The 15867-nt window shown below is 47.7% G+C and overlaps 1 protein-coding gene across 3 annotated transcripts in view; it reads right to left on the bottom strand.

Moving 5' to 3' along the window:
• The window catches only part of ints1 (integrator complex subunit 1), a 129515-nt gene that overhangs the window by 28543 nt on the left and 85105 nt on the right, over nt 1–15867 (bottom strand). For all 3 annotated transcript variants that reach the window (XM_038820962.1, XM_038820960.1, XM_038820961.1), the window contains exons 33-35: nt 5321–5461; nt 3880–4060; nt 2812–2935 (exon numbers count right to left, since the gene is read on the bottom strand). In XM_038820962.1, the coding sequence (XP_038676890.1) occupies nt 2812–2935; nt 3880–4060; nt 5321–5461 (446 nt within the window). The remainder of the gene's footprint in view (nt 1–2811; nt 2936–3879; nt 4061–5320; nt 5462–15867) is intronic.

The raw sequence follows: 15867 nt of genomic DNA, 5'->3' as shown, positions 1-15867 counted from the left end.
TGATATGTTCCATGGTCTGGGGATTCATGGCCACAATCTTCCATCTAAGGACCAGGTGATCACATTGTCCATCTTGTGTCTGGATTAGGTGAGGCTGTCAGGGTGGTCAAAGCCAGGGACCTCTGATGTTGGGTCAATGATGAGGTGTTGGTTTTCTTATATAGATGATGTCCCATTATTCATTTCACCTGGATAGTGGGTTGATACCAGCTGCAGGAATACTAGCTGCTGTTTCCAAGAATCACCAGCATCATTTTGAACATTATCTTGATGCTTTTTTCTAAGGCTTCAAAGATGGGAAGATCAGTGTTGTTCATTAATTCTTCCATTTCATGGAGAACAGTGATGTTACAGCGAATGCCAGGTGGGGTAACAAGAACTAGGTAATAAGAACTAGTAAATCCTATGGCCCACGGAGCCTGTTCTGCCATTCAATACAATAGTCTGATTTGCAGCTTCAACTCCTTTTTCCTGCCCACTCCCCATATCCCTCAATCCCCAGATAAACCAAAAATATGTCTATCTCAGCATCCAATATGTTCAATGATGGAGCATCCACAACTCTTGCAGGGTAGAGAATTGCAAAGATACACAACCCTCCTCATCTCAATGCTAAGTGATCAGCCCCTTATTCCGAGACTTTGCCCCCGTGTTCTCGATTCCGCACCCAGGGAAACAACCACTCAATGTATACCCTATCAAGCCTCTTTAGAATCCTGTATGCATCACTAAAATTTCCTCTTATTGATGGGAGTGTTTAGCTAAATATCAATGGTCTTTATGTAGTGATAGCAAGAGCATTAGGCAGAGCATTACTCTGCAGCAAAGTAAAAAGGCCAGTGTGAAATGGTTTAGCTGTACTCCGGACCAAGTTCATCCTGCTTTTCACTTTGTGGTTGGTGCTGTTGGTGAGATGTCCAGGATGACACCCAGGTATTGTGACTCGGTATTGTGAGTAAGTTGCTCTCAGCAAAAATAAATTTTTAAGTTAATTCCCCTTGGTGTTATTGCTGAGATGGAATGCCAACACCACTGTCTTCACTGGATGGAAGCAGAGACACCAGGTCTGGAAGTAGCTTTCCATTACATCCCAGATGCTTGACAGCATCCTCTTAGTATCCCCTAGCGTCAACTCCTATGTCATTAGTATTGACGAAATTCCAGGGTTTGGTGCAGGGTATGTTCATCATATAGACATCGAGCGAGACTTGTGCACCGACTTCTGTGGTAGAACCACTATGTCCAACTGATCTCGTCACCAAGATAAATGTGGAACTAATAGTTGACCGTTAAGTTATTGATAAGCTAAGAGTTTTGCAGCATTGGAGATTGTTAAAAGCTTCAGGAACGAGCACTATCCCAGACAATGCCATATGGTGATGACACATCTGAGAAGGCAGCTCTAGTCTTCAGTTGCTTCAGGAACCATGGCTCAATGTTGCTGGCGAGGGCAAGGACTTGGTCAGAGCAGCTTCTTACTTCTCTGAAGTCCACCTGCTCATTTTGGAGGACGGCTTCTAAATCCAGTTAAAGACAAGCTGTTCAATTACCTTGTAGACTATAGACAGAGTGCCAATGGGATGGTAACTCCTGGGATTGTGGGCTGCTTCTCCTGGCTTTAGGAGGGCAATGGCTTTGGAATGGTGCCAGATTTCTGGCATTATCCCAGTGCCAATGGTGCGGGAGTATGACAAGTTTCATCCAGTCATTTGGCATTGGTTCTTGACATTCTCGATTGAGGTCATTGATCCTGACGACCTGTCAGTGCTGTGTTCACCCCTTCGGCAGTGATGGCAGCTGAAATCATTGTGTGCATGTGGAGCAGCCTTTTGCAGGTAGAGTTAAAGCAGCTTTTCTCACTCTGTGCTTGTTTCCAGCAGTATTTGTTACCTTTTGAGTCTTTAGGACGCAGGTCACAATGGTATCTTCACTGACCTTTGGCACCACTTGGAGCAATGAATGTGAGAAATTCAGGTTTTTTAAGTGTTTCTTGCCATCACACTGATCTAACATTGTCGACACCATTGTTTACAATAGGATCTGGTGCTCATCAGGTTTGCGTCAATCAAGTCACCATATTCTCCACATGAATCAAAATATATGCAAAGGATTGGGTGAATCTTGTAACAATCTCCCAGGGATGAACTGAGATTGGGGGACTGGACTGTAGGTGAACAAAGTGCACTGCACCATGATAGAAGCTCTGTCAAAGAGTAATTTTAGTAGTAGCAACTACACAGCATCCTGTTATAGAACAGCAACTAAAATATTTCAACGTGCTTTCACTTTCTTCAATAGAGGCCACTTTGCCACATACCTTAATGGAGCTAAGATTTTGGTAACAATCCACCACCAGCATCGATGGTGGCTGGGTGACTGACAGTGGAAATGCCAGGGTTGGCCACATTTCTGCTGGCAACTTGCAAACATTCACAATGGTCAGCTTGCCCATCTGATTGTAACAGAGAACTGTAAACCGTCTGCCTGTGGGATTTCATCAGTAATCAGGTCAACTGGATGCATATGGTCATACCACAGTTTGCATGACAAATCATACATAGGAATAGGGCCCAACACTGGCTTTGGAATGTAAGCTGGAAGCAAAATTCCCCTGCACCAACTATTTGTTAATCATAAAATATTTCCCCAACTGGCTTGGGGAAGTGGGAGCTCAATGAATACACACAACTGAAGCAGAAACATTTCAGGGTTAATGACTCTGCTGATGTTCATTTAGTTAATTAGGCGTGGCTGCTGGCTCCTTGGTGTATAATATTCCCTTCAAGTTTCTCGTACCTCATTAATTTTTACCTTGTGATCGGCAAACAGGAGCCTCTGTTGTTGGTCAGGACAGCAGGAAATAACCTCGGGGTCCAAGAGCTCAGACCAATCGATAAACAACCCCGACGCTGACACAGGCTTCAGCTTCTCCGCACTGTATGGACAAAGAGAGAAGCAGAACTGGAGATAAGCTGTAGAATAACCTGGAGGATTCAGAAGGATTTATAATTCGCAGAGCGGGGAGGGATTCTGGACAAAATTGTCCTTACAACTTTGCAGCAATGGCTAATACTTTCCAGGTGAAGCGAACAAACGGATCTACAGGGTGGGGTGCTGTCGCACTTTGCCTGCAAGGAATTTGACTGACCACTGGAAATCTAAAATAGAAACAAAAAAGACTGGAGACTGCAAAATTTTAAAGTGAAAGGTAGGTTAATGACTGGGATGGGTTCTATCAGTTTTAACAAAGGTTGCCCCTGAAATGATGCCATCTGTTTCAGCCACAGATGAATCCCTGTGTCTCCTTCCAGCATTTATGTTGCTGTCCCTGTAGCAGATTATGGGCTGTGCACACTAAATTAGAGATGTAGCAATTTTCTCAGCTGGTCGCCCTCAGATTGGGAGGAGGAAGATGGCCTTGGGAGTTGAGATGAGCTGGGCTCATTCAGGATGGAAGATGCAGCAGAACCCTTGAATGGCACTTTTAGCTAAAGGAAGGAACCCTCAAATCTTCAACTCTCGGTGACAGCAGCTTGAGGAACAACTGCTGATTTGAATAAGGTCCATCGCTTTCTGTGACTGTCAGCTTATGAAGGACTTTCGGAGTCAGCAACTGCACTGCCACCTTGAAGTGGGACTACCAGAGTCTGAAATGCAAACCAGCAGCTGGAGGACACGGTGCTAAATAGCTCAACACTGTAGGCCCATAAATAAGCTCCAGCTTCTCATTTCTTAGTGTTGGCCAGACACTTTTCACTCTCCATGGTGCTGGCTGAACAACCTTGGTTCAATCTTCTGCACTGCACATTCGTCATAATCTCCAACCGCACCCGCACCCTGCCCCCTCATCCATCCTCGACATCGATTCTCTGAAGCTACCTGTCACCGTCAATCTCCATCTTTATTCCCGACTCCTCTCCTTCCTGTTGAAGTAGCCTGGTTATCAGGGCCACTGGATCCGTACCAGACTGCGTTGTGTCTGTTTCCAAGTTGGCAGTGAGGACAAGGGTCAGGAGTTCCTCCAGGTAGGGAGATCGCATCTCGATTAAACCCTTCAATACTGTCGGATTGAGAGAATTTTGATGATGTAATATTAATTTACAGAGCATAAAGAGAAAAAGAGAAAACAGTTTTTAATTGTTGAACCACATGCAAAGTGGTAAATGTAATTTAGAGAGTAAGACATAACTAGTGTTAAGAAACAAAGAGCACTAGGTCTATTTTAAAGACAAATTTGTTCATTCTCAGCACTTCATTGCCTACACAGCAAACAAAAGGACGAGAAATGAAAGACAAATACATCGTCCCAGCAGCGTAGTGGATAAAAGCATTATCCATTGTGCACTGGCCCACAGAGACAGGACAAATTGCATCAGATACTTAACACCCATAACATTCTTTTTGAGTTTAAAATGAATAGCATTTCGCATCATTTTATACATTTTTCTTTGGCCTATTCATCTGTTCTTCTTTAAAACAACATTCTAGATTTATTACACAGACGCACACAAAGCACACACACATGCAAACTGTGATTGAACCAGCTTATTATTCAGACTGAACACAAACACAGGATGCTTGTATTTTGTTTTCAGACAGAAAACCCCAATCTTTTGCTAGCTATATTAGTTGCCTTCCACATTGTTAAGACATGGCTAGCTTCTCCAAGGTCTCTTTCGTGTCTCCCTTTGTTAATTTGGCTCAGCTGTGCATCTAAATTGCATAGAATTATTGTGCATTTGACTTAGTTACTAATCCAATAGGGAAATGAGAAATTTCTTCACTCAGTGAGCAGTTGGAATATGAAACTCTCTCCCACGTGAAGTAGTTGCGCCAAATAGCTTAGATGCTTTCAAAAAGAAAACTGGAGAAGTACACGAGAGAAAAGGGAATGAAAAGACATGCAGAAAAGCTGAGGTGAGGGAGAGAATGGCAGGTGACTTATGGATTTAAACATAGGTTGAGCTGAGTAGCCTGTGCTGTATATTCGCCAGTGTTGCTTAACACAGTACTGTTGTTTTTAGATGCGAGTAATTTGCATTCCGATCTAAGTCTAGCAAGCAATCAGAGTACGTTTAAGTTAGAGCAACATTTTGGAATTATTGATCGGCATGTGGTTCAGTTTGCAATTATGTTACTGGGCTAAAGAGATGGAGAATTCTCTCTGGTGGCCTTGGTCTAATACTAAGTACTAGGCAATACATTTATCATCAGTTTCAATTTAGCTGCTGTTAACCCAGAACTTCAATTTCAATTCCACCCAATTACCAATACGGTATCACATAGGATGTGTATGGTGTGCATATTTACGATTCCATACCTCTTGCCTTTAGTTCTGGCTCCACATTGCACTTCTCTCCAGCTTTCAGAGCCAATATTATTCCCCGCACTGCTGAATCGATCAGCTCCTGGTCCTGCCGATAGGTCAGATGTTCTGCCAGGTGCCGGAAGCCAGCTCTTACTGTGGAAATATAGTCCCTTTATTTATTCTGAGCCATAACACAATAGTTTTTTTTTAAATTTTAGATTAGCCAATTATTTTTTCCAATTAAGGGGTAATTTAGCGTGGCCAATCCACCTACTCTACACATTTTTGGGTTGTGGGGGCGAAACCCACGCAGACACGGGGAGAACGTGCAAACTCCACACGGACAGTGACCCAGAGCCGGGATCGAACCTGGGACCTCAGCGCCGTGAGGCGGTTGTGCTAACCACTAGGCCACCGTGCTGCCCGCCATAACACAATAGTAACACTACAAGTAACAAGAGAAAGTAACAAGCTGAGCTCTGTGGTACAGAGAGCACTGCGATCAGCCAAACCCTTGCTTAGACTGGGCTTATAACACATGAATCACTGTGAGATACATCGGATGGGGTGAGATGCAGCAGGGTAGGAGGAAGCTCAGGTGGAGCACAAACACGGGCATAGATCAGTTGGGTTGAATGGCTTTTCTGTGCTGCACATTCTTGGAATCTCAACTGTTGGTTGGAAATAAGAATCCCCACAAACTTAATACAATGTGACTTGATTTAAACTGTTCAACATAAAGGCCATTGCGGGATCAGAGGGTGGCACGGTAACACAGTGGTTAGCACTGTTGCTTCACAGTTCCAGGGTCCTGGCTTGGCTTACTGTCTGTGCGGAGTCTGCACGTTCTCCCCGTGTCTGCGTGGGCTTCCTCTGGGTGCTCCGGTTTCCTCCCACAGTCCAAAGATGTGCAGGTTAGGTGGACTGGCCATGCTAAATTGCCCTTTGCATCCAAAAATGTGAGATGGGGTTAGGTTAGAGGTGTGCTTAGATTGGGTGATCTTTCCATAGGTCTGTGCAGACTCGATGGGCTGAATGGCCCCCTTCTGCACTGTAAATTCTATGATCAGGTACCTAGCAATTGAGAAGCACAAAAAGATATTGGGCTGGATTCTATGATTTGAAGACTAAGTGCAACTGCCGGCATGGGAACAGTGGCATTTTATGCCCGAACAAACGGCGCAAAACTTCCACCGATCCTGCCTGGTGGGTGGCAAGCAGCTCTAGCTGTGGATACGGCCGGAGAATTGACAGGTTTGTGGCTACGCATGTGCATGGCGCCGACTGCGCGCGGACCTGGCCTGCCAAAGAGTGCCCCCGTTTGGCCAGGTTCGCCACTCCCAGACCACCCCCCACCAGTGCCCCCAACCCCTGCCAAAGCCCCCACTTCCCTCGGATCGTCACGCCCCCCTTCCGGACTGTGGCGGCCCTGGACCAAGTTCGCAGACACCACACCGGGTTCCCGGAAATAAAATAGTATGAGTGACCCATGCCATCGCGAACTCAGCCCATTGGGGGTAGAGCATCGGTGCAGGGCCTCAGCTGACTTCCTGAGGTCTTGATATGGCATACTGCAGAGTATGCCATTTTGGAGGGGGCAGAGCAGCGCCGCCCCCAATTTCGGCACCAACGGGGATTCTCCGGCCGATCGCTGAACGTGATTTCGGTGTCGGAGAGGAGAATCCCGCCTGCCTATACTATAGTGATAGGTGTTTAGGTTTCAAATACTCAGAACATCTCAAGAGGTGCTTTGTGAAATAGCGATCTGAAGGATCATGGGGCGGGATTCTCCGACCTCTGCCGGGTCAGAGAATCGGCGGGGGGGCGGCGTGAATCCCGGTCGGCGGCCGCTAGCAACGGCTCCCCCGTCGTTTCTCCGGCCCGCAATGGGCCGAGTGGCCACCCGTTTTTCGGCGGGTCCCTCTTGCGTATGTTATGACAGGTATTTGCCGGTGGAACCTGGTTCCGTGGGTGGCCTGTGGGGTCCTCGGGGGGGGGGGGGGGGGGGGGGGGGAGAGAGAGATCTGGCCCTGGGGGGTGCCCCCATGGTGGCCTGGCCCACGATTGGAGCCTACCGATCCGCGGTTGGGCTTGTGCCCTGGGACACTCTATTCCTCCACGCCGGCTGGTGTAATGGTCCGCGATGGCCGGCGTGGAGATGAACCCCCACTGCGCATGCGCTGGGATGAAGCCACACACGCTGGCGCTCCCGCGCATGCGCCAACTCGCGCCAGCCAGCTGAGGCCCTTCGCCGCTGGTTGATGTGGCGCCAAGCCCCTTCTGTGCCGTCCGGCGCGGCGCAAACCTCTCCGGCGCCGGCCTAGCCCCTGAAGGTGCTCCTTCGCGCTGGAGTTGCCCGTCCCGCCGGTTTCCGAAGAATCCCGCCCCATACATGTCTGTTCAAAAATCACTCCAAGTTTGCTTTTCTGGAAAGGTATCACATGAACTTTTCAAATAGTTCTAGATTCTATATTTCTCTTATTTACCGCACCTACTGATGAATTCCCCAGTTGGTTTATTGGGTTTAAAATGCAACCTGGTGCAGCTCTGCATCACAGGGGCCAGCCAACTTCAAGTGCCTGTTCTGAACTATGCAGTTAACTGAATCCAGCTAGGATAACAGAGGGTTGCTAGAACTGGCCTCAGTACTTTTGGGCTTGGGAGGAGACAGAAAGAAAGCAAGAAAACAAAAGTGAGATGGAGAAACAAAACAATAACCACTGTTCCAGCTCCTGGCATTTACACATTAACTCCCAACAGATAGAACATAGAACAGTACAGAACAGGCCCTTCAGCCCTCGATGTTGTGCCGAGCTTTGTCCGAAACCAAGATCAAGCTATCTCACTCCCTGTCATTCTGGTGTGCTCCATGTGCCGATCCAATAACCGCTTGAAAGTTCCTAAAGTGTCCGACTACACCATCACAGCAGGCAGTCTATTCCACACCCTAACCACTCTCTGAGTAAAGAGTCTACCTCGGACATCCCTCCTATATCTCCCACCCCGATCCTCATAGTTATGCCCCCTAGTTATAGCTACATCCACCCAAGGAAATAATCTCTGAATGTCCACTCAAGCGGACATGGCAGAACATCAAGTGAGGTTATGCCTGAGATTGACCCACAGTATACTTGTATTAAAGGATCGAGAGCAAATGAAGGGCTCCCTTGGTAAGCTGGGGACCAGTCTTCAGAGGCCACAAACAACCTGGTCTTGAGGTTAAACAACCTTATTTTAAACCTGAACTTTCTCACAGTTCAAGTACAGCTACATTTTTTGTTTTTTTAAAGTATTTTATTCCAAACTTTCAATATTTTATCAAAAACAAACATACCCAAAACATAGAAACCCTCACCCAAACAGACTCCCCCACCCCCCTCAACAGTAACCAACTCTCTAAAATGCAGAATGAACAACCCCAACTTTTCTGGAACCTCCCACCCAGGGTAAATTTCATCGTCTGTCACTCGCCCCCCCCTCCGGACCTACCTGCGAACAATCAGCGAGGCGACGACATGTGCCCACACACCCCTTTGTTGCTCCGGCTCCAAATATAGCCTCCAGCAGACCAGGCTCCACATCTATGTGCAAAACCCCTGAGATGGTGCTAAAAATTGCCCTCCAAAACCTTTCCAACTTTGGGCAGGACCAGAACATATACATATGAGTTGCGGGATGCCTCAAACACTGCTCACAGATGTCCTCCACCCCCTCAAACAGCTGGTTCATCCTGGACTTTGTCAGGTGCGCCCTGTACACCATCTTCAGCTGGATCTGCTACTGACTTGCACACAAAGTTGAGGCATTTGCCCTCACACCACAATCCCTCCTCCAACTTCCCCTCCCACTTAATCTTGGCCCCCCTCCATGGACACCTTAGCCTCCTCCAAAATCCTCGCGTAAATCAGCAAGATGACCCAGCCCCCCCCCCCCCCCCCCCCCCCAAACTTAATGCACCTCCTCCAGCAACGAGGGAGCAGGCACTATCAGGAAGGTTGGGAAGAGAGCACCTGCATGTACCAGAAATTCACCTCCCATGCCAACCTAAATTCTCTTCCTTTTCCTGGCCACCTAGACAAACAAAGAAATCAGCAAGTCCACCCCCTTTTGCCTATGGCAAAAAGACTGGCTAGCACGGAAACAAAAACCGCGGTAGAATGTTTATCTTCACCGCCTGCACCCGGCCTGCCAACGACAGAGGAAGATTATCCCACCTCAACCAAATCTGGGGGCTGGTTTACCACAGTGGGCTAAGACAGTTGGCTTGTAATGCAGAACAAGACCAGCAGCGCGGGTTCAATTCCCATAGCAGCCTCCCCGAACAGCCGCCGGAATGTGGCGACCAGGGGCTTTTCACAGTGACTTCATTGAAGCCTACTTGTGATAATAAGCAATTATTATTATTATCGCTCCACCAAACTAGAGAACTTCAACTTCCAAAGACCTGCCCAGTCCCTAGCCACATGCACCCCACACATACCTGAAGTGAGGCACTGTCATACGGAATGGCAACCTTCCCACCCCTGGAGAGGAAACCACAACATACCCGTTTCCCCCCAAATTCAGCTTATACCCTGAACACGTTCCAAATTTTTGAAACAAACCCATTATGACCCCACCAAGGAGCCAGACTCTGAAATGTATAATAGCAAATCATCCGCATACAAGGTCACCCTATCCTCCACCCCCTTCTCACTATCCCCTTCCACAAGTCAGAACTCCTCAGCGCAATGGCCAAGGACTCTATCGCCAACGCAAACATAAGGGGGGATATGGGGCAGCAATGCCTCGGTCCCCGGTGCAATGAAAAATACCCTGAATTCACATCATTCGTGCACACGCTCGCCATCGGCTCCTTATACAGCAACTGCACCATACCATAAATTCAGCCCAATTCTACATTTCTCCAACACCGCTCCACCCGATAAAACCCCTCTCCACATCTATTGCCACCCTGACCTCCAACTCCCTTCCCCCTGTTGGGAGAAAGCACTGCATTCAGCAGCCGCCTCACATTCGATGACAACTGTTTGCACCTAATGAACCCCAACTGATCCTCTCCAATCACCCTTGGAAGGCACAACTCCAACTTTGACACCTTGGCATCCACATTCTGCAGAGATATGGAACTATGTGCCCCACACACCACCGGGTCCTTATCCTTTTTTAACAACAGTGAGATGAAGGCCTGTCCCATTGTTTTCAGCAAAGCCCCTTAACCATCTCATCCTCGAACATTTCCACCAGCAATGGCACCAGCCTATCTTTAAATTTCTTGTAAAATTCCACTCGAACCCATCTGGCCCTGCCGCCTTCCCCGTTTGCATCTTCCTGATTGCAGTCTTCACTTTCTCTACTCCCACCACCTCCTCCAGACCTGCCTCTCCAAGTCACCCAACCTTGTGCACTTTAACCTCCCCAAGAACTCCTTCATCTCTCACTCATCCTTTGGTGCTCCGACTTATACAAGTCCCTATAAAACTTCTCAAACATCTTGTTGATCCGCTCCAGGAACACCACCAACTCCCCCGTCCTATTCCGAACCCGAACTATCTCCCTCGGTGCGGCTTGGCTATGGAGCTGACCTGCCAACATACAACCTGCCATCTCCCCGTACTCATACAATGACCAGAGCCGGGATCGAACCTGGGACCTTGACACCATGAGACTGCAGTGCTACCACTGCGCCACCATGCTGCCCCGGGGGGAGGTGATTCTTACCCTTCTCAGCTAACGCACCACTCTCCCCGTGGACAGCAGGTCGAATCTCGCCTGCAACTCCTTCCTCTTCACCAGGAGCCCTGGGTCCGGATCACCCACATACCTTCCATCCACTTCCAAAATCTCTTCGATCAATCGTTGGCATTCCTCGCTCTCCTCCTTATTCACCTTAACCTGAAACAAAATCACCTCTCCCCTCACCCCTACCCTCAGAGCCTCCCAAACCACTGATGGCGGGACCTCCCCTGTACAGTTAAACCCCACATACTCCTCAATCACTTTCCCCATCCTGGGCCTCATGGCGGCACACTGGTTAGCACTGGTGCCTCACGGCGCCGAGGTCCCAGGTTCCATCCTGGGCCTGGGTCACTGTCCGTGTGGAGTTTGCACATTCTCCCCGTGTTTACATGAATTGCGCCCCCACAATCCAAAGATGTGCAGGGCAGGTGGATTGACCACGCTAAAATTGCCCCTTAATTGAAAAAAATAAATTGGGTACTCTAAATTTATAAAAAATAAGAATCACCTCCCCGGGCAGCATGGTGGCACAGTGGTAGTACTGCAGTCTCATGGCGTCAAGGTCCCAGGTTCGATCCCGGCTCTGGTCATTGTCCGTGGAGTTTGCACATTCTCCCCGTGTTTGCGTGGGTTTCACCCCCACAACCCAAAGATGTGCAAGGTAGATAGATTGAACATGCTAAATTGCCCCTGAATTGGAAAAATGAATTGGGTACTCTAAATTTAAAATAAATAAATAAATAACCTCCCCATCCTATCACAGAAACTCAGGTCCACCATCAACCCCACATCCATCCTCCAACCCGGCTTCTGAGCCAACCCCTTCTCCAGTACCACATCCAATGTGGAGCATGATCCAAAATCACAATGCGAATACCTTTCCCTCTTAACTCCAACTAACAGAGTCTTCCCCACCACAAAAATATCAATCCTCAACAACACCTTATGGGGGAAAAAAAAAGTACACACCCGAGCCCTCGGGTGTAAATAGCTCCACGGGTCAACCCCGCCCTCCTCTCCCTCATAAGCACAGCCGATGGCTTTGGCCCCCCTGATGGGGTCAGCGAGCATGGCTGAGATCGGTCCACCCTCTGCTCCAGCACGGTGTTCCCATTCCACACCCCCCAAATCAACTCATGGGTATCCAGTTCCGGCATTGCAGCCAGCATTTTCTTCACGAACCCCACGTCATCCCAATTGGGGGCTTTTGGGCTAACCAACACCAGCAACCTCCCCTCCAGTATACCCGTTACGATCACGTATCTGCCCCCCCTGATCCGCCACTAACTTCTCCATCTGGAACCTCACTTGCTTGCCCAGCAGAATCGTCATCCCAAGGCTCTACTATCAGAACTGGCTCACCCAACCCTTCCTAAGCCTCATCTGGTCCTTCAGTCTCAGATGGGTCTCTTGCAGCATCACAACATCGGCTTTCAAACTCATCAAGTGCGCGAAAGCTCTCACTCTCAGCACCAGTCCCCCCCAACCCACTCATGTTCCACGTCACCATTCTGACTGGGGATCTCTCACCTCACACCCTCCTATCCGCCATCATCATTACCCTAGGTCCCACCCATCCGGCCAGACCCATCCCACCCTTTTGTTACCGTCAATCCGCACCCCTCCCTTCCCAGCATCCCCCATCCTCTTGCAAACACCTCACACAGTATCGATCTCCTCCCCCTACCATTCACACCTCCCAGGCGCATCGCAATCTGCCTGACCAGGCTCCAAATACCGCAGCCCCTCCCCCATCATACTCCACTCACTGGCCAACCTTCGTTTGCTAGCACGGTGACCCCTACCAGAGGCCCACCCCCCACCACAACCTCAGCAACCCGCCTCTCCCATGCCCATAAACCCTCCAAGCCCCCAACCACACACCTCCACCAAAAGCCAACTCTTCCCCCTTTATTTATGCTTTATTTAACCCAAATATCAGCAGCACCTGTTGGAACCACTCGTGAAAACTGTTTAGGGAGCATGAATCCTTTTGATACAAAGTGAATGACCTGGTACAAAATGTACAAAGTTTACAGAATGCAATGTAGTCAGAAAGAGGTAAAAGGGATGATATTGTAACATGAAATAATTTAGTCTGCTGAGCCCAATGTCTTCAGCCTTGCACCACGATCTATCCTGAGGGTACTGCCTGAGAAATTTCATTTAACGCTTAATAAATTTGTATTATTGGCTCCTGCATCTGGAACACTCATTTTTGACACCTTTAGCTCAGGATGCTAGCACTCTCACCTCTGAATCAGAAAGTTGTGGATTCATTACTCACCCCAGAGACTGGAGCACTAAATCTGGGCTGAGACACCCAGTGTAGTGGAGCAAGTGCTTCACTGCTGCAAGTGCAGCCATACGAATGACATTTTAAACCAAGACCCTGTCAGGTGAACATAAAAGATCCCACAACAATACTTTACAAAAGAGCAGGCCACTTTTCCCAGGTGTCGAGCCCAATAGTTCTCCCTCGAGCAACACCTGAAACAAATTATCTGGTCATTATCATGTTGCTGTTTAGAGAATCTTGCTGTGTGCAGACGGTCATGTTTCCTGCATTACAACAGTGATGGGTTTTAAACAGCACCTTTCATTCATGGCCACATATCCGCTCTTGGCCTGCTGAAATGCCCAGCACAGACTGGAGGAGCAGCATCTCATCTTCCTGTTGGGCACATTGCAGCCCTCGAGACTCAACGTTTGAGTTTAGCAATTTTAGATTGTGACCTTTCTCCTCCATTTTAAATGCCTGTTTAAAAATATCCCATACATGTATTACCTCAACACAAACTGCCCCCCCCCCCCCCCCCCCCCCCCCGCCAACGCCCAAGCCATCTGTCTTTTGTTCTTACAGTTGCTACATCGTGTTGCAATCTCTCACAGCTCCACTTTAATATCTGACACATTCTCCCTGTCTTCAGTTATGACAAAGCCAAAGGATTCGGAACGTTAACTCTGCTTTCCCTCCCTACAGATGCTGCCAGAACTGCTGGGATTTTCCAGCATCCTCTGCTCTGGCTTCAAAAGTATATAACTGGCTGTAAAGTTTGCAGCAGGCAACATAAAAGACAGTCTTTATTCTTCATTCTTTCATATGGACATGGATTGCAGCCTTTGCCCAACATTACACTAATGGGAGCCAAGACAAGTAGGAAAGGTGCAAGCGAGAAGGGCTGGATGAAATTATTTTCTTTAAAACCACATCCCTTCGTATCAGATTTAAAATTCTAGGAACGAAAAGTCTGCATGTGCATCTTGGGCTATTGGCAACTGGATTTGCCAAGATCAGAAAGGGACAGATCTCCGCAGGTAGTATTTTGAGCCCAATTAATTGGAAAGGAGGGGTCCATGTGCTATGTAAAAGCAGTGCCACAAGTCCAGCAAGTGACCTAGCAAGACCTGGGGAAGCTGTAGTCAGTGGCCAGACTTGATAATTGGCAAATTTCCCATTCAGTTTTACTAATTGTTGTATCTTTGCGTATACGAGGCTACAGAAAGCTAATAGTTAGCTGGCAGCTCCCAGCTGGCTGTATGGGCTGTACAGAAGCTGATTATTTTTTTAAAATCCTCTTGGGATGGAAAGAAAAAAGTGAAATTCCCTCTTATTAAGTCATTCCTGCCCACTTCAGTGACCTGGGTCACTTAGTGTGTCACGGTTCAGGAACATGGCTCCACTCAAGCCTGCCACGGATGCCGCACTGAAACAGGTTTCTAGGAGATAGGCGAGGGCAATTCTTTTTTTAAACATTCCCTTTCTCTGGAAGGGGAGCACCAAACCTGCTCCGCCATAGAGACCCAGACAAGCCAAGGTGCTGAGCAGCATGGAGGAAATGGCCAGCACAGCACTGGTATTGTTGCTGGATAAGAACCAGTGCATCGCAGAAATAGAATCCAGTTGCAGAATGGACAACTTTTGTAAATACGTTAGTTGTGGTTCAACAGGAACTAACTCGGCAGGTCATGTGTTTAATTTTGACTTTAGAGATTTCACGTAAATTCCAGTCTGACACTCTGTGCCAGAACTCGGGGAGTGCTGTCTTTTGGATCAAACGTTAAACTGAGTCCTCACCTATCATCTTAAGCAGCCATAAAAAACCCAGAGCAGTATTTGGAGCAGAGCAGAGCTTTCCCTGGTGTCCAAGCCAATATTTATCCATCAACCAACATCACTACAACTGATGACATCTCTGATCATTATCAGATTCCTATATGTGGTATCCTGCTGTGTGCAAATTGTCTTCTGCATTTCCTATGATAGTACCTACACCTGTAATTTGTTCTCTGCACAGCACTTTGTGAAGTCCTGCTGCCATAAGAGTGCTGTATAAACGCAGGTTCTTTCTTATATGAACATACGAATTAGGAGCAGGAGTAGGCCACTCAGCCCCTCGAGCCTGCTCTGCCATTCAATAAAATCAAGGCTGATCTGTTTGTAACTTCAACCCCACATTCCTGCTTACCCCAGATAAGCTTTCATCCCCGTGTTAATCAAGAATCTATCACGCTATGTCTTAAAAATATTCAACGTGTCTGTTCTACTGCCTTTTAAGAAAAAGAATTCCAGAGAATCCTCAGAGAAAAAATTCTCCTAATTTCTTGTCTCAAATGAGTGATCTTTCATTTTTAAACAATGACCCCTAGTTGTAGATACTCCGACAAGAGTAAACACCCTCTCCACATCCACCATCAATGCCCCTCAGGATCTTATGGCTTTGAGCAACTCAACCCTTACGAAACTCCAGTGGATACAAACCTACCCTCCCCCAACCTATCCTCATAAGACAACCCACCCTCAATTCCTTAATGAGTGG

Source organism: Scyliorhinus canicula, chromosome 15 (assembly GCF_902713615.1).
Source record: "Scyliorhinus canicula chromosome 15, sScyCan1.1, whole genome shotgun sequence".
NCBI lineage: Eukaryota > Metazoa > Chordata > Chondrichthyes > Carcharhiniformes > Scyliorhinidae > Scyliorhinus > Scyliorhinus canicula.
The sequence above is the reverse complement of the archived record's forward strand: the minus strand, read 5'-3'. Positions and strand labels throughout refer to the sequence as shown.